The 23,736-nt window shown below is 42.6% G+C and overlaps 1 protein-coding gene across 2 annotated transcripts in view; it reads right to left on the bottom strand.

Moving 5' to 3' along the window:
- Clic5 (chloride intracellular channel 5) overlaps window positions 1-23,736 on the bottom strand; it is a 158,361-nt gene that overhangs the window by 90,513 nt on the left and 44,112 nt on the right. The window contains exon 1 of one of the 2 annotated variants that reach the window (XM_031347110.1): window positions 16,149-16,559. The exons of the other annotated variant lie outside the window; for it this stretch is intronic. Within the exon in view, the coding sequence (XP_031202970.1) occupies window positions 16,149-16,211 (63 nt within the window). The 5' untranslated portion in view covers window positions 16,212-16,559. Of the gene's footprint in view, window positions 1-16,148; window positions 16,560-23,736 lie in introns of those variants that run through there. 2 annotated transcript variants of the gene reach the window in all.

The following is a 23,736-nucleotide window of genomic DNA, read 5'->3' as shown; positions in this document are numbered from 1 at the left end:
GGATACAGCTTTTATGAGTTGCCAGCAAACCCTTTAGCTTTTCTCAGCCTCACAAGAATCCTGCCAGACCTCTCAGATCCTTGGAGATGTGACTCAGTTGATAGTGTACTTGCCTAACATGCACAGCCCCTTGCCTCTTGATACCCAGCAGCCCATAAACCAGGCATGACCATATATGTCTATAATTGCAGCACTCAGCAAATAAAGGCATGAAGATCCAGAGTTCAAGGTCATCCTTAGTTTATAGAAAGTTTGATGCCAACCTGGGATAGCTGGTCTCAAAATAACCACATACAAAACAACGAAAGCCGTAAAGTATGACAATGAGTGAGGGTCACACAACTCCCCACATAGCTGTATACTCCCAGACTCTTTCCCTACAGGAAAAATCTGACTGATGACTTTGAGACAACCAGCAACAGCCTGATGTCTCCTTTGGTTACTGAGGCAAATCCCAAAGACATCATGGTTTCTGACTTTCCTGTTCTGACTAGCGAGCACATCTCGAGACTGCCCCTCCCTTTTTTTACCTGTGGGGTTCTCAGCGCCTTTACTCACTGATAGTGTTAGGAAGCATTGGTGTACATCTGGGAAAGAGGATGTAGCACAAACAAGCTATCTATCTCCATAGCAACCTCCCAAATTGGCCTCTTAAGAGACAGTAACTGGGACAAGGATTTCCCTCCCTCTTATTCCAGGTAATGGACTCTCTGTCAGGCACTGCTCAGTGCACATTTTCCCTCCTCCACCTTTTGTGATATTTCTATAGTTGAATTCTTGGTTTGTTCTCCCTCATCGATGCCTAATGATGGGGAGAAGTGGAAAACATTATTGTAAGGTCCATAGAGTTCAGGGAAACCAACTACACCAAACGTAGGTGGCCATGACTGGGACACTACAGAAACCTCCCTACGCAGGTCCCTTTTCAGAATCAGTAGATTCAGTGACATCAGTAGGGGCTGGTGAACCATGGCCAGATAATTACGCACTTCTCTCTCAGAATGTCTCAATTGTTCAGAGATGCCACATGACTTGCTAGAGGATGACCTGCACTCCCCTCAAATTTAAGTGTTGAAACTTTACCTTGAAGGTGATAGCATTAGGAGATAGGAATTTAGGGAGAAAGTTAGGACAGGAGAGAGCCACTAGGGATGGCCCATCCCACCAGTTGAGAACACTACCGAAAGATGTCGATTATGAACCAGAAAGCAGGCCCTCACCAGCCATCTAATCTGCCAGTGCCTTTACCTTGGACTTCCAACTCCCCCAGTATAACCAATACAGTTCTCTTGTTTATAAGTTTTCTAGTCCAGCTTCTGTGTTAGAACCCATACTTAGAGCTCCATCTACCTTCCCAACAACCTCTAGAGAGAATGCTCTTAGCCCTAGACAACCAGAGGTCTTATTTCTGAGGGAACATAGCCTGGTATTTGTCTCTAGCCTTGATTCACACAACACCTTCACCCACTTAGCCCATTCCATTTGTCTTCTTCCTGTTTCTCATTGCTTCGTCTCTTTTACCAACTCATCTGATGCCTCCTCCTTCTCTCTGTTAACGCACTGTACTTATTTCTTCCCACCTTCTCCATGTGCCCTCCTGTGGGGAATGCCTTTGTCCAATCATAGCTCTAAGAAGTCTAAATCCAAAGCCCTGACCCTGATGACCCTGGATCTTGATTCCAGTTGTCAGGCCTTGTCGTGAAGGTTTATATATATTTGCCCTGCCCATGTTTCAAATGAAACTCTTTTGAAATCACCCTATTTTCATGACCGACAACTCTCTTCCTCACAGCCCTAGCTTTACTGTAGATTCATAGTGTTTCAGCATGGAAGTTACCTTAAAGTTTAATGAATTGATTTCCACTCAGTGAACTACATGGGCATCATCATAGACCATGATGCCAAGCACATTACATGATGCAATCATTTCCAAATGACAACTCATGTCCCAGATAAGAATTCATCATGTTACTATGAGGCTTTGATGCTCCTCATGTGCTACACAGGCTTCTTCCAGACACTCTTCCACACTCTCCCACAGCACCTTTGGCCACTCAAATCAACTTGGATGTAGAAAGACTTATAAGAAGGCTTCTGCAGTGTTGCACTTGCCTCAAGGCTCTCCTTGCTCTCCTGTGGCCTTCTCCACAGAAGCAATGGCAAAACAGCAGCTCTTTCCCTTCCATCCACACAGCACACTCTTCAAAATCTCAGACTGAGACTGTCTGCTCAGAGTTGGCCACACTGGAAGATTTCTAGAGATTAGTGCAAATAGAAAAAAAAAAAAAGATATGGTTTTATGGCTGCTGATCCTATTGCATAGAAGAGCAATGTAGTAGAGCAGAACCAGGATCCAGATCTTCTGTCCATGACTTTATTACCACCTTAATGCATCACACAACATGGCAGATAAGCCTTTCTAAACATGGGCACACACTTCTAGTGACTTCCATTGCCTACAAGGGAGCATTGTCAAACATGGTTCCTCATCTTGTTCTTCTTTATGGCTTTCTCTAACAGCAGCCATTGTCCTGCAGGTCCCGTTCCTGTATAGCCTGGTACAACCCTGGGTCCTGAACTGCTTCATCCTGCTTGCCTAGCCCAGCCACTTGAGAATCCTGAATTGTGGTCATGCCTAAAAGTTCATCAATTTGGGTCTCAATCCCTCCCAGATTACTTTCAGGGTCCCACCCCCCCTAATGAGGTCACCCTGGTCCCTCCATCTGCACCCCTCAACTTGCATCCTGTCATATCCTGTGATGTGCTTGAATTACAGCTCCCTCAGTGCATGCTCCTCTTAGACTGCTGTGATCACCTTTGTTTTGAACCTCTCCCTTACTTCCCTTCTGCTTTCAGAGTCTGGCACAGGGTAGTGCTTCATAAAAATCTTTGCCAATGGCTTAATCCATCATCTGAAATGCCCCAGTGGCCTAACTCCTTAAATTCTTTATCTAGCTAATATCTCCCACTTGCCTGGCTTTTAAATTTGCTTGTCATTTCGGTATCGCTAAGAACAATCTCAAGAAAAGAAGAGCAAATGGGGGAGGGGGAGCCAAAGCATTCCTCCCCTTCCTGGTTTAGCTGAGGCCAATGTAGGATTCACACTAATGAGCATATCTGCCTTTGCCTCCTCCAGCCTGGGAAATGCAGGCTTCAGCAGGGGTTGGCTTTCATTGCTACCCTTTTGATCTCCCATGGGCTCATTTAGTCCCTTTCAGCCAGGTTTGAGCCAGTGCTTCATCATCTTCGATGAGCCACAAAATGACCTCAGGGTAGATAACTTTGCAAGGATAAATTTACCTGGGACTCTTCTCAACCTTCTTAAATCTAAGTCTAACGGGGGGAGGACTGAGGAAGATCATATGGAGAAAATCTGCAGGAGTGTCCATGCCTCCAAGGCTGAGGCCCTCTGTCTTCATCCGGGTTTAACAGGACTTCAACAATAAGTAAAATCCACACTCTTCTGTCATCAGTGCTAGAGGATGCTTCTAAAGCGTTCTCTCTCTCTCTCTCTCTCTCTCTCTCTCTCTCTCTCTCTCTCTCTCTCTCTCAAATAAAGCTCTTATTCTGTTAGAAAAGTTCTGATAGAAAAATCTTATTTGTCCTTATATAACTTCACATGTTGGAACTCAAATCGTCTTTCAAGGAAAAATATACATTTCTAATTTCCACAGAGTCTGCCAGAAGCATTGAATTCTTCAGTATGTAGAACAGGCTTCTTCTGAAGTCCTGGATGGAATTCACACCTACACCTTTGGGAAGTTCATGTCTGTGTTTTCTCCAAGACCCTGTAGAACACCTATCTATGAAGGGCTTGGAAGTGGGGTGGGGAAATTTGAAAAGTAAACCAGGGAACCTCCTGAAACAAAGGCCCTAGATTTCAATGTCTTCTTTCTCACCCAAAAGGATCAAAGTTACAGACAATTCTCAAGTGAGACTGGGAGACTCTTCCTGGAGCCCAGAGACAGGAAACAAGAAATGGAGCAGAGCCCTGAAATCCCATCCTCGTAAGCAGCCATGGGGAAGCTCTGTTGAATGAGGGAGTAACTTCCAGGAAGAATCAACTCTGAGAATCAATGATGGGTGAGGAGACCCCTACTCCAGTGACACCAATCACACCCTTTAAACCATGGTCTCTTGTTGGTGAAATGTCAGTCCAATCAGAGGACTTAGGGATGACTACCCTGAGGGCCAACTGCTTAGTCTATGTTACAGCTCCATCAATGAGACAAGCAGGTGGATAAGAGTAAGCTATGACTTCCTGTACCATCCAAGGGAAGGGGGTTTAAGTGCTATGTCTTTGATGTTTTACCTTACATAGAGTTTGCAGAGGAAGTCCTACTTACTCACCCAAATTTATACACAGCAGAACAAACCCACAAAATATGCATTGCTGTTATTAATACCACACTGACTAAAAGGGAGGAAGGAAAGAAAGAAGAAAGGAAAATGAAGAGAGGAAGGAAGAAAACTATGGTCTAGGATGTCAAACAACTTGTTGTAAGCCATGCAGCTAGAAAACCCCAGCCTGACAGCTCTCACACTCTCTTCTATGAATATAGACTTAACACCTGACTTATCATAAAGAAGCAAGAATAAAAAGCTTTCAATCTAACTACTCTTCTAAATTCATTGACTCTGACCCAGCTGGACAGAACCAGTAGACAGCCAAAGACAGAATGCAGGTCTCCAGGCAGGCAGGAGCTGATGCCACTGATATGACATTTCTACCCCTGTAGACCCATGGTCATTCCATATTCTTCCATAGCACCTGAGATGGACATCATTCAACCTTTGGCTACCTGGAAAGAAAGTACTGATGCTGCACATAGATGTTAAGCATTGGGATACAGAGAATAAACCCTGACGCCCACCAGAAAACAAGCTAGGCTGCCCAAAGACCTTCCCTTCCTTCTTTCTATATTCCAATAGACCCAATTCTGAAGTCTTACTCCCCTGCTGCAATTGGTTATCAGATGCACCCCCCCTTTACCTTTGCTCACATCTCCTGTGGATTCCACAAATCATTTTCTCTCAACCTTCTTCCCTGCACTCATCCCTGTATCCCAGCTTCCAACACCAGCAAGCATTCCCTGTGAAGGCACCACTGGAGTAAAGCAGACAACACACAGCCATCACACCCTCTGAAAATCCAGAGAAGAAACAGAAACCAAGAAATAAAGCATTCACCCAACGAAGACAAACCCAGAAATGAGTACCGAGTCTTATAATTAATTCAAACTCAGATGCCTAGATTCCAGTGTAAAAACCACAACCAATAACAGCCAGGGCAATATGTTTCCACTAGAGCCCTGCTATCCTATCACACTAGGCTATGCACATTTCAACATAGCTGAAGTACAAGGAAAAGATCTTAAAACTAACTATATGAAGATGCTAGAGGTCATTAAAGAGGAAGTGAATAAACCCCTTAAAGAAAGCTAGGAAGACACAAACAATTGGAGGAAATTAATAAATCCCTTAAAGAAAGCCAAGAAAATACAAACAGTTGAAGGAAACCCATAAAACTGTTCAAGACTTAAAAGTGGGAATAGAAGCAATAAAGGAAATGCAAACTGAGGGAATTCAAGAAAGGAAAAGTTTAGGAATTTGAACAGGAACCACAGAGGAAAGCAACATCAACAGAATACAAGAGATAAAAAAGATAATCTCAGGAATGGAAGATATGATAGAAGAAATAGATACATCACTCAATGAAAATGTTAAATCTAAAAACTCATGAGACAAAACATCCAGGAAATCTAGGACACCATGAAAAGACCACACCTAAGAATGATAGGAATATAGAGAAGAGGGAGGGGGAAGTGGTAGTGGTGGTGGAGGTGGGGGAATCTCAAAGAACAGGAAAACATTTTCAACAAAATTATACAAGAAAAACTTCTTAACCTAAAGAAGAGGGTTTCTTAAACGGTATAAAGAGCATATAGACCACCAAATAATTTGGACCAGAAAAGAAAGTCCCTTTCCACATAATAATCAAAACAACAAACATATTGAACAAGAATATTAAAAGCTACAAGGAAAAAGAGCAGGTATCACACATACAGAGACAGATTTATTAGAATTACACATAGCTTCTCAATGGAGATTCTAAAGGCCAGAGGGCCTGGACAGATGTGCTCCAGAATCAAGAGATCATGGATGCCAGGTCAGACCACTAACCCAGCAAAATTTTCAAACACCTATAAAGAAAATAAGATATTCTGTGAAAAAGTGAAATTTAAACAGTATCTACCTACAAATCCAACCCTACATAAAGTGCTAGAATGAAAATTACAGCCATTAACTATACCATGAAAACACAGGAAATAAGTAAACCTTACACCAGCAAAACAAAAAGAAAGGAAACACACACACACACATACACACTCCTCTACCACCACAACAACCACCACCAACACCAACAAAATAACAGGAATCAACAATCATTAATCATTGACATCTCTCAATATCAATGGACTCAATTCCCCAACAAAGTGACAAAGACTAACAGAGTAGATGTTGAAACAGGATCTATCCTACTGAACACAGAAAACACACCTCAACACCAAGGATAAACATTACCTCAGTGTCAAGGGTTGGAAAAATATATACCAAGCAAATGGACCTCAGAAACAAGCTGGTGTAGCCATTTGAATATCCGGCAGACTTCAAACCAAAACTAACCAAAAGAGATAAGAAAGGACACTACGTACTCATTAAAGAAAAAATCCACCCAAATGACATTTCAATTCTTAATATATATGTCCTAAACCCAAAGGAACCACATTTGTAAAAGAAATATTGCCACAGCTTAAATTACATATTGATTAGTGGGAGATCACAATATCCAACTCTCACTAATGGACAGGTCTTCCAGACAAAAACTAAACAGATAAATACTGGGGCTAACAAACATTATAAACCAAGTGGACAAAACATAACATTTCACACACATATACATGTACATGTGTTTACACATGTATGTATGTGTATGTGTGTGTGTATATATATATATATAAATATATACATGTATATATATATATATATCAGCACCTCATATAACTTTCTCCAAAATTGATCATATACTCATACACAAGCCAAGTCTCAATGGATACAAAAACAGTTGAAATAGCACTATGCATCCTATCCTTAGCAGACCTCTATGCATTAAAGCTGAATATCAACAACAGAAAAAGAAACAGAAAGTTTAAAATCTCATGGAATCTGAACAACTCTCTACTGAAGGAAAGGTAGATCAAGATAGAAACAAAGAAAGAAATTAAAGACTTTCTAGAATTCAATGAAAATGAAGGCACAATATACCCAAACATGAGACACAGTAAAAGTGGTATTAAGAGGAAAGTTCATAGCACTAAGTGCTTATATAAAAAGAATGGAGAGATCTCATATAAGCCACTTAGCTGCACACCTGAAAGCTCTAGAACAAAAAGAAGTAAACACACCCAAGAGGAGGATACAGCAAGAAATAATCAAACTTCAGGGCTGAGATAAATAAAATAGAAACAAAGATAACAATACAGAAAGTCCATGAAACAAAGAGTTGGTTCTTTAAGCAAATTAACAAGATAGACAAATTCTTATTTAAACTAACTAAAGAACAGAGAGAGTATATCTAAAGTAATACAATCAGTAACAGAGAGGAAGACATAACAGCAGACATTGAGGAAATCATAAGGATATACTTTAAAAATCTGTACTCCACCAAAGTGGGAAATCTAAAAGAAATGGATGATTTTATCAATAGGCACTATTCACAAAGTTAAATAAAGACCAATAAACAATTTAAATAAATATATAACTCTTAATGAAATAGAAGTAGTCATTAGAAGTCTTCCAACAACAACAACAACGCCCAGGAATGGAAGGTTTAACACAATTCCACCAGACTTTCAAAGAAGAGTTAACACTGATCCTCCTCAAATTACTTCACAACACAGAAACAAAAGGAGCATTACCAAATGTCTTTTATGAAGCCACAATTACTCTGACAGCCAAACCACATAAAGACTCAACAAAGAGAATTACAGACCAATTCCTTCAAGAATATAGAAGCACAAATACTCAATAAAATACTTAGAAACAACCAAACCCAAGAACATACCAAAAAAACCATCCATTACAATCCATGATCAAGTAAGCTTCATATCAGAGATATGAGGATGGTTCAACATATGAAAACCAGTAATGTAATCCACCATATAAATAAACTAAAAGGAAAAGAAAACCTAACACAATCATCTTATTAGATGCCTCAAAACTGTCTTTAACAAAATCCATACCCCTTCATGATAAACGTCCTGGAGAAATTAGGAAAACAAGGAACATACCTAAACATAATAAAGGTAATTTACAGTAAACTTATAACTGACATCAACTTAAATGGAAAGAAACTCCAAGCAATTCCACTACAATCAGGAAGAAGACAAGGTTTCCATGACATTCATTATAGCACTAGAAGTTCTAGCTAGAGCAATAAGATAGATAAAAGGGATACAAATTGGAAAGAAAGAAGTCAAACTATCACTATTTGCAGATGGTATGATAGTATATCTAAGTGTCCCCCAAAATTCTACCAGAGAACTCTTTCCACTGATAAACTCCTTCAGCAAAGTGGCTAGATACAAAATTAACTTTTAAAAAATCAGGAGCCCTTCTATATACAAATGACACTCTGACTGCGAAAGAAATTAAGGGAACAACACCTTTCACAAAAGCCTTAGATAATATAAAATATTTTGGGGTAAACCTAACCAACCAAGTGAAAGATGGATATGATAAAAATGTCTAGTCTTTGAAGAAAGAAATTGAAGATATCAGAAAGTGGAAATATCTACCATACTCATAGGTAGGTAAGATCAACAGTAAAAATGCCCATCCTATCCAAAGCAATCTACAGATTCAATGCACCCCCATCAAAATTACAACACAATTCTTACAGACCTAGAAAGAACAATACTAAACTTTATACAGAAAAACAAAGAGCCTAGAATAGCTAAAACAATATCGTACAATGAAAGAATTTCTGGGGGTATCACAACCTACCCTGATTTCAATTTGTACTACAGAGCTATATTAATAACAACATCATGATATTGGCACACACACACACACACACACACACACACACACACACACACACAAAAAAAAACCCAGACATGTTGAACAATGGAATCTGATTGAAGATGAGGACATAAATCCAAATACATATGGACACCTGATTTCTATTTTTTATGGGGAAATACGCACTGGAAAAAGACAGCATTTTTAACAAATAGTGCTGGTCTAACTGGATGTGTACATGTAGAAGAATACAAATAGATACATATATCATCCTATACAAAACTCAAATCCAAGTGAATCAAAGACCTCAACATAAAGCCAGTTACACTGAACCTGATAAGAGAGAAAGTGGAGAATAGCTTTTAAACACATTGGCATGGGAGACAGCTTTCTGAACAGAACACTAACAGCACAGGTCCTAAGATTAACAATAAATAAATAAGATCTCGTGAAACTAAAATGCTTCTAAGGCAAAGGACACCATCAGACAAAGTGGCACCCTACAGAATGGGAAGATAGTTTCATCAACTCCACATCTGAAAGAGGACTAATATCCAAGTGATATAAAGAATTAAAAAAACTAAACATCAAAAAACCCCCAAATTTCTAATTTTAAAAATGGGGTACAAATCTAAACAGAATATTCTCAATGGGGGAATCTCAAATGACCGAGAAACACTTAACTGTCAGGATGGCTAAGGTCAATAACGCAAGAGACAGCTCATGCTAGAGAGAATGTAGACCAAGGGGAACACTCCTTCATTGCTGGTGGAAGTGCAAATTTCTACAACCACTATAAAAATCAATATGGTGATTCCTCAAAAATGGGGGATCAATATACCTCAAGGCCCAGTTAGACTACTTTTGGACATATACCCAAAGAACATACCATTGTACCATAAGGACACTTGTTAAACCATGTTCATTGTTGCTTTATTAATAACAGAAACTTAAAACAACCCAGATGCCCCTCAATGGAAGAATGGATAAACAAAATGCGGTGGTAATTTTACACTACAGAGTATTACTCAGTTGTTTTTATTTTTAAATGACACCATGAAATTTGCAAGCAAATAGATGGAACTAGAAAAACTATCATCACAAGTGATGTAACCCAGATCCAGTATCTATTCACTTGTAAATGGATATTAGATGTTAAGCAAATGACAACCAAGCCACAATCCACAGACCCAGAGAGGTTAAGTAATGAGAAGGGCTCTAGGGGCATGCATGGATTTCCCTGAGAATGGGAAATGGAATAGATTTTACAGGTGGACTAGGGCTGGCGGAGACGGAAGCAGGAACAAGCAGGTTGTGGGGAGAGATGTAAAAAGAAGGGAGAAACAGATGATACTGGGGGCATTTGGAGGCTGGTATGGAAACCTAGTGCAGTGCAAAGTTCCTGGAATCTATGAAGGGGACCCTAATGAGGACTCTTATTAATGGAGGATATGGAGTCTCACCTGGCCATCTCCTGTAGCCAGGAGAGACTTCCAGTGGATGGTCTGGGTTGCATTCAATTGAGTTCTTGGCCAAGGGGGGTTCCACAGAAAGCCCAAAACAGCCCAGGCTGATGCTAGGCAAAGGGTTATGTTCTGAAAATCGACAGCAGTACCCCATTGTTGAGAACAACATCTACACAATTCATTGAACATGGAGAAGCTGAACTGGTGCCTACATGGAGCATTCACCCCCATGTTCTACCCCTATGTGCAGGAACAAACTCTGCAGGCTACCACCGAAAGAGAAACACGGATATCAATCCAGGTCACAGAACTTTTGACCTACAATCTGTCCAGCTTGCAAAATATACAAGGGCAAACTCTATATAGTGGCACAGAACCTGTGGGAGTAGCCAATTGATGTCTGATTTGACTTTTGGCCTACTCTACAGGAAGGAACCCTTACCCAACACTGCTTGAGTAACCAAGAATCACAGATATTCCAGAGACCTAGGGTAAAACTAAACACAGCCGATCCTTTAAAAAAAAAAATCAAAAAAAAAAAATCAATAAAATGATTCCTAATGATATTCTGCCATACTCATAGATCAGTGTCTTATTCAGTCATCATCAGAGAAGATTCCTTGAAAAATAATAAAAGAGATCATAACCCTAGAATATTAAGAAAGAGAAACCAAGTAGCTAGTGAGGTGAAGGGAAGAGTAAAATCTGAAAGAAGGCTGAGGAGACGGTTCAGTCAATAAATGCCTATACCATGCAAGCTTGAGGGTGTGAGTTGAGATTCCCCAGGCATTCAGGTAAAAGCCTGATGAAGTGCACATCTGAAACCCCATGCTGGTGAGGGCAGAGACAAGAGGATTCCTGGAGCTGACTGAATGAGCTCCAGGTTCATCAAGAGACCCTTTCTCAAAGGATAAGGTAGAGAACTGTCAAAGAAGACACTTCTGACCTTCACATGCATGTGCACACATGTACATATTCACCAACACACACACACACACACACACACACACACACACACACACACACACACACACACCTCATGAAATAGCTTATGCTTAATGTGAGTTGCCCAAAGGGACCAGGCCATCAGAATAACACAGCAGCTGATGGCTATTCAGGAAGATCAGGAGGCTCCATCCTGCCTGTTCTGGAAACCAGAAGAGCACATCATGACTTGACTGATGTTCTGCTCCACTGTCAAAGCTTTGGGGGTCCCTGGTAAAGAGAACAACTAGTCATTTCCACCAGACAATCAGAAGGATTGTTTTATTCTCTCATCACATGTACACAGTAGGGATAACTATTTGACTAGCCACATCCATGCATGGATTGCTCTAGAGTTCTGTGGAGAGATTTCCTAACCAGCCCATCAGTGCATGTTAATTGAGTTGAGCTTTCTATCCACAGCCCTCCTGACCACTACATCCCAAGTTAACTAGGCAGTCAGGATTTTAACATACACTACTTCAGCTATAGCAGAGGCTGCCTGCTCTGCACCCACTCCTCACTGTTCAAAAGGCCTGCACACTGGAGTCACCCCAGGGTAGCAATGAAAAGACTGCTCTGGGCTCTGCCCAAGGGGACTGATGCCACCAGCCTGGGGCATGTCCTGGCACAAGAGGTTTTAACTCTCCCTAAGTGACTTACTCATGCCAGCACCCAAGTTTGAGAATCCATAGTCCCAGCCTGAAGAAACAACTGTAGGGGACTTGTTCACTATCATCTCTTCTCTTTGGTACCTTTCCATATCTGGGATCTAGGGTGGGACTAAGAGTGGAGGGAGATCGTGATCTAGCCTGCTCAGGACGTCCTGTGTGTGTTCCCTCAGATTGCTTTCTGTTTTACTTTCACTCCCTTGCTCCCTATTCTTTCTTTCACCAAACAACACTCACTTCCTCCTCTAACCCGGTGCCCTCCCTTTATGATCAAAGTCCAAGCTACAAATGATCTCACCCATTCTCAAAATATCCCTGCAAGAGAGGAGGGAGCCACGCCTCTGCTCTCCAAGGGAAATCAGGGACACACAGATCCAATCGAGGCTCTCTCTGCCGAGCATGCCACTAACAGGAAGATGGAGGGTAAGGCGACTGTAGGCATCTTCAGTGCACAGCACTTTCACCCCTTATGTCCCTGTAGAACTAGCACAGCAAGTTGGTGGGGACTGCATCTGCCTAATCGGAGCACCACATATCCACACAATCCTAGTCACATTTGTTCTTTCAAGCTAAGCACCGGAAACAGTTCCCTTCACTTTCCCAAGTATTTTGGCGTGGACAATGGATTGTTAGTATCATTGTTATTAGTTACAAACATGTTTTGGCCAAAGAAGATTCTGGAAGTTGGGTAATTTGTTCAGAGTCATCTAGCTCTTGGAGGCAGAGAGATGAGTTAGATGCAGGTTTTATGTAACATCTGAGAGCCTAAGGTAAAAAAAAAAAGCCCCCCCAAAATAAAAAACAAACAAACAAACAAAAAAACAGACAAGAGGCTTACGATGCAACTCAGTTGGTAGAGTGCTTGCCTAGCAAGCGTGAAAGCTCGGATTTGACCTTCAGTATCATGTATTTTGGACATGGTGGCACATTCCTTAGCCTTGGGGATTAGGAAGGATTAGGAAATCAAGGTCATTTTGGGGTTTTGAGGCTAGCCTGGGCTACATGATTTACATGGGTAAATGAAGAGAACAAGGACTGGCATGTTAGCGTTTGGGGAAGGATGGGATATGTGCCATATGAGATGCCAGAACCGAGGCTGGAATCTGCATGGCATTCTCTGGCTTCTTCAGGGCATTTGTCACACCCTCTTTGAGCACAGGCTTGCTCAGTAGCATCATGACACTTTTGTTTCCCTGGGCTCCTGGAAGGGAGCAGACCTCAGCTCACCAAGGGCTGTGACTGCAAGTGTCAGAAGACCCCATGGGTCATAATTAACTATTTTCTTCATTTTACAGAGGAGTGAAATAATCTTCATGAATAAAGATGTGTAGCTCGAATGAGGTAAGCCCTCGCTGCGCTTCACATGCCCTAGAATGCTGCCGTGTATCACTGCTATGATTATTATTATCACTGCAGTAGACACAGATGAGGAGTACTGTGCACGTCAGGGCAACACGGGTCTTTGAAACTCACAGGACAGTAGTGTAGCTGGGCAGACCCAGTGTTGTGCTGAGCTGGGCAGGGGTGGTCTTTAACAGGCTGTTGAAAATGACCGCATCATGGCTCCAGGTGGGGCCTCCTCTACCTGGGTTCCTTCACAGGGACCAACCAACCCTCCCCTTCAGAAAACACCTCAGCTACCCCATCCCAGATGCCAGAGACTTTTTAGTGGGAATCCAGAATGGAGACACTGAAGATCTGGGGAAAGTCTGATTCTACAAGCCAGGCAGAATCCTGCTCCCCTAAAATAGCATCATTGGAGGCTCAGAGAAGCACCCTCACTTTGCACACAGGTGTTTATTTTTGTTATGTAAGATAGGGTATTTAGTGGTAGCTCTGGCTGTCTTGGAACTTCCTCTGTAGACCAGGCTGGCCTTGAACTCAGAAATCTGCCAGCCTCTGCCTCCTTGGGGTTAAAGGCGTGTGCCACCACCACCCAGCTGACCCAGCTTTTATGTTTACCCTGTGATCTTAACAGTAATCAGAAGCTCAAAAATGAGGATGGGCATCAAAAAAAAAAGTCTCTGCCATCAATCTGGTCTCGGAGTCACAGAGGCCTGCTTGGCCCTTACTTACTACCTGCTTTTCTTTAAGAAAACAGGTAGTGACAGCATGGACATTCTAGAATTCTTTGGGGACTACTTGAGCTGCGGCGGAGTAAGCGTTTTCATATAAGTAGACAAAATCTCCGAATGCTGCCAACATGGAATTCCAAAGATACAGGTAGAATTGGTCTCCGTGCTCAGTGCAGGGCAAAGAGCTCCTTTGGCTCCAAAGAACCAATTTGTGTTTGAAATAATCTCTCAGGAAACCTGACACTTGGAGTTCCTACTCCCAGGGAATCTGAGTAAGTCCAAGACTGGCTCTTAAGGAAGGCGGCAAGGTTTTCTGAACGCTGTGACCATTCACCCTCCCTGCTATGGGTCTGGGCACCCAGGCCCCCATGGCCTGGCCCCATCCTGCCTAGACTGGGAGTTGATAGAGCCATGTTCTTACCTAGGTCTGCCAGCACAGCTGAAACTGCTGCCTGGAGAAGAGCAACATCACTTTGTAGACATAAAATAAGTTGCAACAGATTATCTATATTAAAAATTCAATGTGTGTATTGAAGTGTGTGTGTGTGTGTGTGTGTGTGTGTGTGTGTGTGAGTGTGTTTCAAAGGTGTCAAAGAAAAAAAGATTGTTATTCAGGTTTACACAAACTTAAGCCCTTCTACTGAAGTCTATTCAACTCGTTTGGAAACGGGTGGTTTAAGCAAATTAACACCTTTGTGCTTCAGGTTATGTGCATGCCCTTTAGACCCAGTGTGTTCTCAGCGCTCCGCACTCTATTCTTGGAAGACTGCACTAGAAGATTTTAAAGCTCTAGGTAATCAGGCAGTAGAGCTCGCCCCTCCCCCAGAGTCCTGGCGACTCTGCAGCCCAGCCCAGAGGCTGCTTTCCTCCGCCTCAGGTTTCCCCATTTCAGCTTCTGCAGTGTCCCGCAAGGAGGGCTGATCAAATGTTTTTGCCTACACCTGCGGACCCGGCCTCCGTTCTCCCGCAGCTTGCAAAAGAGAAAAAAAATACAGCTGCTGTCTGGTGTCTGCTGCTGCCCACCACGGAGCCCCAAGAAGCACGGGGCTTAATTTGGTTCTGCAAGAAGCTGCTTCTTCGCAGCCCAAGTCGGGTTGACTGACAGGTCCCCTGGTTACCTGAGACTGCCCTGCAGAGTCATAATGACAGTGATAATAACAGCAGGGAACTGGGTGTTCGTTTTTTCTCCTCTACAACTCACAAAGCAAGAAAATAGCTTTGTGGCCTTCACTTTTATTTTAGTGCTTGTGAATAAAACAAGGGGGGGCGGTACTAAAAAATGCCATTTTTGTTATGCCAAAGATAACCCCCCTCTCTCTCTGTCTCTGTCTCTGTCTCTCTGTCTCTCTCCGTGTGTGTGTGTGTGTGTGTGTGTGTGTGTGTGTCTTTCTCTGTCTCTCTCTGTGTCTCTGTCTCTCTCTGTCTCTGTCTCTCTTTCTTTCTCCTTCTCTCCCTCTTCCTTCTCCTCCCTCCTACCCCCCTCACCGCCACCCCCACTATAGAAGAAAAGTTTACTAGTCCAGCCAGATTCCTGTCCCCATATCTGGAGACAACCTTCAACCTGGCCAAGATCCTGTCCCCCGGAGCTCAGGATCTGCGCTTCCCTTGGAGCTCAGGATGCTGGAAGGCAACCTGTCCTACAATGTTTGGTAGACTGCGGTCAACTCTTCAAGAAGACAGCCTCCTGCCAGATCGGTGCTCACTCCCTTCTCCCGGGAGCCCCTTGGAGAAAGGCCACCGGCAGGACCACGAGGGCGCTGGACTGCGCTCCCTAGGGAGGGTCTCAAGTCCCAGAGGGATCTGCGTCCTGACACTTGAGATCTCTTGCCACCTTCAGCCAGGGAAGAGGACCGCGAATGCCGACCTACCTTCACGAACAGCTCGATCTCGGGGTCCCTGTCGTCCCCATTAGCTGTCGCTGAGTCCGTCATGCCGTCGGCGCCCCGGACCACGGTCCCGGGCCTGAGAGGCGCCACCTCTGCAGCGCTTCAGGCTCCTGCTCACAGCGGGGGCCTCTCTTCTGCACGGTGTTTAATTTGTTTTTTTAATTCTACCAGTTTCTCATCAATTTCTCCAAGCAATGACAGTGATGTCTGAGAGATCGGAGTCCCAGGTGTCACACGGAAAGAGCAGACTCCAAGAGCCAGCAGGGGGCTAAAAGGAAAAGCAAGCTAAGGGATTGACAACAGGTCCCGAGAGCAACAAGTGCCTGGCCGCTGGGAGGTGTCACAGGATCCGCGACTGTCAGTGATCCCGCGCCGCTGCGGCGGGTGCGCCCAAAATAAACCACGGCCGCGGGGCGGGGTCAGTCCGGGCGGGGACTGGAGTTGGGCGGGGGCTGGGGGGACGACACCGTGGGAGCTCAGCATCCACTGGGCCCAGTCACATCGGAGACCCTTCAGTGCCCGAGCTCAGATAGAGCTAAGTATGTTCTGCAGGGCATAATGAGGGACAGAAAGAGCAGCGCACAGAAGATGATTTTTCAAGGATTTTTAAATTTTAAAATTTTTGGTTTTTAATGAAGAGGTTCAGCTAGCCCAAGTTATTCTACTGCCAAAATCACGCATTTACAACAGCGTGGAGCAGAAATGATCCTGAACTCCCAGAGCTTGTCATTTTTGCTCTGTGCAAATAGAGAGAGTGTGGGGCAGAATCCCCAGAGAGGTGGAGGGGTGAGCCAATAGGGTCAGGTGCCAGAGCCAGAGATCTGCAGCTTTCAACTTTATGGGGTTTTCCCCATTCCCTGCTTAGTTTTATTCTCCTCTACTTTATTATTCTCTCCTCTCCCTCATCCTCTTACTTCTCTTTCTTTCTCTCTGTCCTCTCTGTCTCTCTGTCTCTCTTTCTCTGTCTCTACACACACACACACACACACACACACACACACACACACACACACACTTGTGTAGCCCAGGCTGACCTTGGCCTTGAACTCACTATGTAACTGAAACTGGTTTGGAATTCCTCATCCTCCTACCTCTCACCTCCCATAACCTCTTACAGGTGTATGTCAGTCACCACACCCTGCTTCTCCGCTCCCTCCCACCCCCCTCTTTTGTGGACTATGACACAGAGAGAAAAATGTTCATATCCTGGAAGCATAGCTCAATGGCCTTTCACAGTCGCCTGAGAAGAGTGCAGGTCTGGTCCTACTCATGGAAATTAAAATCCACTTCAGTGAAGCAGTAAGAAAAGGGAACTTCAAGGGTGCCACATGAAAGACGGAGATGGAGGATATGGGTCTGAGTTTAGATCTGAACTGTCTGTCAGTTGTCCATGTCCTAAAGACTTGGCTCTAGCCATGGCACCATTGGAACTTATAAGAGGTGGGACCTAGCAGTAGAAGGCGGTTGGGCCACTGGGGCCATCCTCTCAAAGGGAATTGCCTGAGTTACTTTTCTATTGATGTGGGGAAATACCAGGACCAAGGCAACTTATTTTAAAAAGCACTTCATTAGATGCTTGCTTACAGTTTCAGAGCGTGAGTCCATGACATCATGGCAGGAAGCATGTCAGCAGGCAGGCAAGCATGATACAGAGGAAGTAGCGAATCGCTTACATCTTACCCACAAATTTTAGGGAGAGATAAATGGAGACTGGACCTGACATGGGCTTCTGCAACCTCAAATCCCACCCCCAGGGACATCCACATCCCATATTATAAGGCCACACCTCCTCCGACAAGGCCGTACTTCCTAGTCCTTGCCCAAACAGTTCTACCAACTTGGGGCCAAGCCTTTAAACATAAGAGCTTATGGAAGCCATTCTCATTCAAACTTCCAAAGGAGTTAAGGAGCCACGGCTGTCGATCTCTTTTTGTTATCTAAGAGGTAAATGCCTCTCCCCACACAAGTTCCTGGCATTGTGTATAGTATTACCACAAGCCCTAAGCAACAAGGCCAATTGATCGTGGACTATAGAACTTCGAACACAAACAAACCTTTCTTCTTTTTAAGTTGATCATCTCAGGTATTTTGTCATGGCAGGAAAAAGTGGACCAGTACAGAGGTATTCCACGCAACGCCATGCAAAGAGACTGTTCAACGCAGTTGGGATGAGGAGAAGAAAAGGCTACATGGCCCATGTTGATTTGGATGAAGAGGAAACTCCCTGGTCATCTGTCTGATAGGCAGATGGAGAAGAGGACAGGTGTGGTCCACCATTCACAGACTCCAAGCTCAAGAGTCCCGTTCTAACTTAAAAAGCACTGCCATGGCAGCATGCCATCCTTTGGGCACCTTAGCACTTAACCACCATGGTGAGATGCAATTACTCGGCTCCTCCTTGCTTTCAGGCTCACATCAGCTGAGCCTTTAGACAGGCAGTCACCCTCACAGCTGTAACTCTGCAGCAGTGGCCACACACTCTAGGGAAGGACCATGGTGGCAAAGGTGTCTGGGGCCTACACTGCCTGATGATGAAGCCTCATGGCTAGCTTCCGTGTGCTGGAGTGTAGAGAATATTTTTAGTATCACTATAGTAAGTGTAAACAGAGTTATAGGAACAAAAGACCTTGGAAGGTCCTTTTAATGAAAAGTCTTTTCTAGGAACGTTGGATGATATTCTTGCCTTGGATGTAGGCAATCTGTGAGATGACCTTCCTTTCTAGACCTCAAGTCTGCTAACCCATTAAGCACAGCTAATCTGTTTTGTATTTTCTTGACATATTGAAAAGCAGGAAGTTTCAGTTTATTAACATTTCTAGAAATCATCACGTTTGGATATCCCTACAAAGAACTCATAGTTTAAATACAATAAACCATTTATATGTGTGAGTGTGTATGTGTGTGTGTGTGTATATGCATGTATGTGGGGGGGGGCTTGCGTGTAGGTAGACACAGAGCTGGAGTTATATCATTTGACATGGTGCTGGGAGCTGAATCCAGGTCCTTTGCAAGAGCAGGAAACATTCTTAACTGCTGAGCCATCTCTCCAGCTCTCTCTTATGTACCACCTTGCTAGTCTCCACCTCACACTGGATTTGGCCATCAACTATTTTTGCACATAGTTTTAGTATTAGATCCACAGTATGACTGATGTAAAGGCTTAATTTTTCTACCCAGTGCTGCCAGGTTGCTTAGGATCAAGTATTGCTCTGACTAGCAGAAACACTTTAATTCTCAGTTAAGCCCACACCTTTATAAACCCAGTACAAATTTTAGATTACTCTTTATCAGTAAAGAATTGCAAAAATGCTTTTAGTAGTCAATCTGACAGACACTCACACTAAAATTAGAAGAGGAGAGAGGAGACTAGCGTGGGCCAGAGAAGGCTGATATGAAGATCTGTGTAATACCTGTATCCTTGTGTGACTATTGAAGGAGAAAATACATTATATCTAATAGAAAGGTTATATATTAAAGCTTTTAATATGAAAAATACAACACAAGGAGCAAAAGGTAAAGGAGTTTGTGTAATTGTACAGCTTATATAATTCAATTGAAATGTTAAAGTATTTATTGTAAGTATAAAAAAAAGTTAGGTATACCCATTGCAAGCCCCAAATAAAGTCCTATATTTTATACAAAGGTATGTAGTAGAAAAGCAGATTGGCTCAGCAGTTAAGCCTGTATACTGTTCCTCCAGAAGACCCAAGTTCAACTCCTACCACCCACATCCCATGGCTCACTACTTACTGTGACTCCAGATCTAGGAACCATGATACTTTTGGCCTCTGCATAAATGCACTCATGTGCACAATATCCACCAACAGACATACATATAATTTAAAACAAATCTTTAAAAAAACATTCAGATAAAGAAGCTGGAGAAATAGTTTGGAAGTTTAGATAACTTGCTCTAGGAGGGACCTGGGTTTGAGTCCCAACACATACATGGTGGCTCATAACTATCCCTAACATAAACATGATGTGCATTTGTACCCTTAAAATCAGATAGAGACTAATAGTAATTTACATGCCTACATTCAGAAGTACTTAGAATAAATATAAGTGGATCTAATCACAATAATTAAGAGATAGAAATTTGGGGGATAAATAAAATGACCATGATAAGTGAATTCCAAATTATATACAGTTATAGAGATGACTTTGAGCATAATGATATTAATAAGTTAAAACCACAAAGATGTGGAATATAAGCCTATCATAAAAATAGTGGTAAGAAGAAAGTGCTATTACTGTCAACCAAGTCAGAACACAAAGCAAAGGAACTATCTAAGATAACAGCAATAACTTGACAACTTTACACTCTTAATGGGCATGGACTCTTCCCAGCAATCACCGACAGAACACACGTCATTCTCGAGTTTGCAAGAAAAACTCACCAAAGGAACATAATCTAGTCACAGAAAAAAGAAATTTAATTTAAGTAAAAATGAAAACAAATAATTTAAAACAAATCTTTAAAAAAAATTCAGATAGAGAAGCTGGAGAAATAGTTTGGAAGTTTAGATAACTTGCTCTAGAAGGGACCTGGGTTTGAGTCCCAGCACATACATGGTGGCTCATAACTATCCCTAACATAAACATGATGTGCATTTGTACTCTTAAAATCAGATAGAGACTAATAGTAATTTACATGCCTACATTCAGAAGTACTTAGAATAAATATAAGTGGATCTAATCACAATAATTAAGAGATAGAAATTTGGGGGATAAATAAAAATTTAAAAGATTGAAAAGATGCAGAAATAAATAAAAGGACATGATTTAAAACCAGAGTTTGTAAAAAACAAACAAACTAATAACCAAAAAACAAAACAAAAAAAAAGGAAAAAGAAAAAGAAGAGAAAAATGTAAACATCCATAAAACTAACACTAACCCAATACCCTAACCCTAACCCTAACCCTAACCCTATACCTATCTGAATTTTTGCCAAGAACAAGAGAGAAGGTATGTTATCAAAATCAGATATAAAAAATGGGGTCATTCGACCAGTGACCAGCCCAACTTGGGATCCATCCCATGGGCAGGCACCAACCCTGACACTATTACTGATGCCCGGTTGTGCTTGCAGACAGGGGCCTATCATAGCTGCCCTCTGAGAGGCTCCACCAGCAACTGACTGAAACAGATGCAGATACTTACAGCCAACCATTGGACTGAGGTTGGGACCTCTATGGAAGAGTTAGGGGAAGGATTGAAGGAGCTGAAGAGGATGGCAACCCCATAGGAAGACTAACAATTAACCTGGAACCCAGGGAGCTCCCAGAGACTAAGCCACCAACCAAAGAGAATAGAAAGGCTGGTCTGGGTACCCCTGTCCTCTGCACATATGCCGCAGAGAACTGACTGGTCTGACCTCAGTGGGAGAAGATGTGCCTAATCCTGTAGAAACTCCATGCCCTAGAGAAGAGGGATGGGGGGAGTACCCTCTCAGAGGTGAAGGGGCGGGGGAAGGGGGAAGACTGCTGGGATGGGAGACTGGAAGGAGTGCAAAAATAAAAGCATGTAATGATTTAAGAAAAGAAAGAAAGAAAGAAAGAAAGAAAGAAAGAAAGAAAGAAAGAAAGAAAGAAAAGAAAAGAAAAATGGGTCCATCACCATCCTAGGTGTGAGAACACAGACATGCTTCAAGAGACTGCACCTAAGTTTATATCGCATCCACAAAACAGATGAAATCTTGAAAGACAAAAACTAACAAACTCTCGGTAGGTAGTTCCTCTATCTATTCAATGTATTTTGTTCTTACTCGAGAAACCTACTTACAACAAGCCAGTAGCCAAGGACCTTGAGGCCCAGGTGTTGCATTAACAAACAAATAGGCAAAAGATATGGACAGGTTATAAAACTCAAAAGTACAGTTATTCCCTGGGGATATAGGGATTAAAAGAGAGATACTTCAATGTGCCCTTTAGAAAGGCTGGCACAGGGTAGTGGTAGCACATGCCTTTAATCCCAGCACTTGGGAGGTAGAGGCAGGCAGATTTCTGAGTTCGAGGCCAGCCTGGTCTACAGAGTGAGTTCCAGGACAGCCAGGGTTATACAGAGAAACCCTGTCTCCAAAAAAAAAAAAAAAAAGGCACGGGCACTTAGGAAAACCTCCTGTGCTAGCAAGAAGGTAGCTACAAGTCTCTCAACTTACAGCGCCTTTCTGCAGAGCAGTTTAGAAATGTTATATGATGTCAAGCCCATGATTTCTGGGTCTTCCCACTTCTTGGGCATGATTCTAGAGAAATGCAAATCCCCGTTGACCTAGAACCTTCAAAGGGAATGTTTCCACAGTATTATTTATAATGATCCCAGACTGGAACAATGGTTAAATGAATCAACCGATTGTCATATGGACAAACGATGGCAGTGGGAAAAACAAGCTAGTAAGAGGTGTGCGCATGCATAAGCATGCATAAATCTTAACTGTACAATGCTAAGTGAAAGAAAGTTGGTCTCCAAAGGCTACACATTGTACAGCTTCGTTTGTGTGACAATCAAGAGAAGAAAAGTTATAGAGAGCTGGAGAAAATCAACGGCAGGATGCAGTTGGGTGGGGGAGGGTTCAGTTGCAAAGAGATGCCAGAGCTTTCTGGGGTGCTAAAACTGATATCCTGTCTGTTCTCGTGGTTACAAACCTCTTTGTAAGTGTTAAAGATACAGAACTGCATGCCCACCAAAATGAATGCTCTCTGTGTAAAGTTAAAAATTATCAAGGTAATTTGATATAGTATAATTATAAATTTCGATAAAAATTATCAATAACTTCAAAAACTATAAAGTCAGGGCTAGGAAGAAGGTTTGGTCAATAATGTGTTTGCCATATAAGCAGGAGGACCTGAGTTTGGTGTCTGTAACACATGTAATGTTTTAAAAAGTCAGGCAAGGTGGCATGTGCTTGGAATCGCAGCATTTGGATGGTGGAAACAGGGGGATCCCTGGGACTGTACAGCCTTGCTTAAGTGGCAATAAACAAAATGAAAATTGCCAAGGTGGGAGGCTCCTGAGGAACAGCACCTAACTTCACCTGTGAGCCTACAAACACACACACACACACACACACACACTCTCCTCTCTCTCTCTCTTTCTCTCTCTCTCTCTCTCTCTCTCTCTCTCTCTCTCTCTCTCTCTCTCTCTCTCTCTCTCTTTCTCTCTGTCTCTTTCCTATGAAGCCACCAGTTTGTTTCTATATCCTTCTTTCCACACACACACACACACACACACACACTCTCCTCTCTCTCTCTCTTTCTCTCTCTCTCTCTCTCTCTCTTTCTCTCTGTCTCTTTCCTATGAAGCCACCAGTTTGTTTCTATATCCTTCTTTACACACACACACACACACACACACACACACACTCTCTCTCTCTCTCTCCTATGAAGCCGCCATTTTGTTTCCATATCCTTCTTTCCAGGCGCCCTTTCCCCAAATCTTATCACACCATTAACATCAGAAATGCAAAACAAACTCCTGAAACAGAAATTAAAACCAGGTAAACAGGAAGGAAGGTAGCTCTTAGCTCTGAGTCTTAATTAAAGATAAAAAAAAAAAAAACGTTATAAAGAA

This window comes from Mastomys coucha, unplaced genomic scaffold (genome assembly GCF_008632895.1).
Source record: "Mastomys coucha isolate ucsf_1 unplaced genomic scaffold, UCSF_Mcou_1 pScaffold3, whole genome shotgun sequence".
In the NCBI taxonomy this organism is placed as follows: Eukaryota; Metazoa; Chordata; class Mammalia; order Rodentia; family Muridae; genus Mastomys; species Mastomys coucha.
The sequence above is the reverse complement of the archived record's forward strand: the minus strand, read 5'-3'. Positions and strand labels throughout refer to the sequence as shown.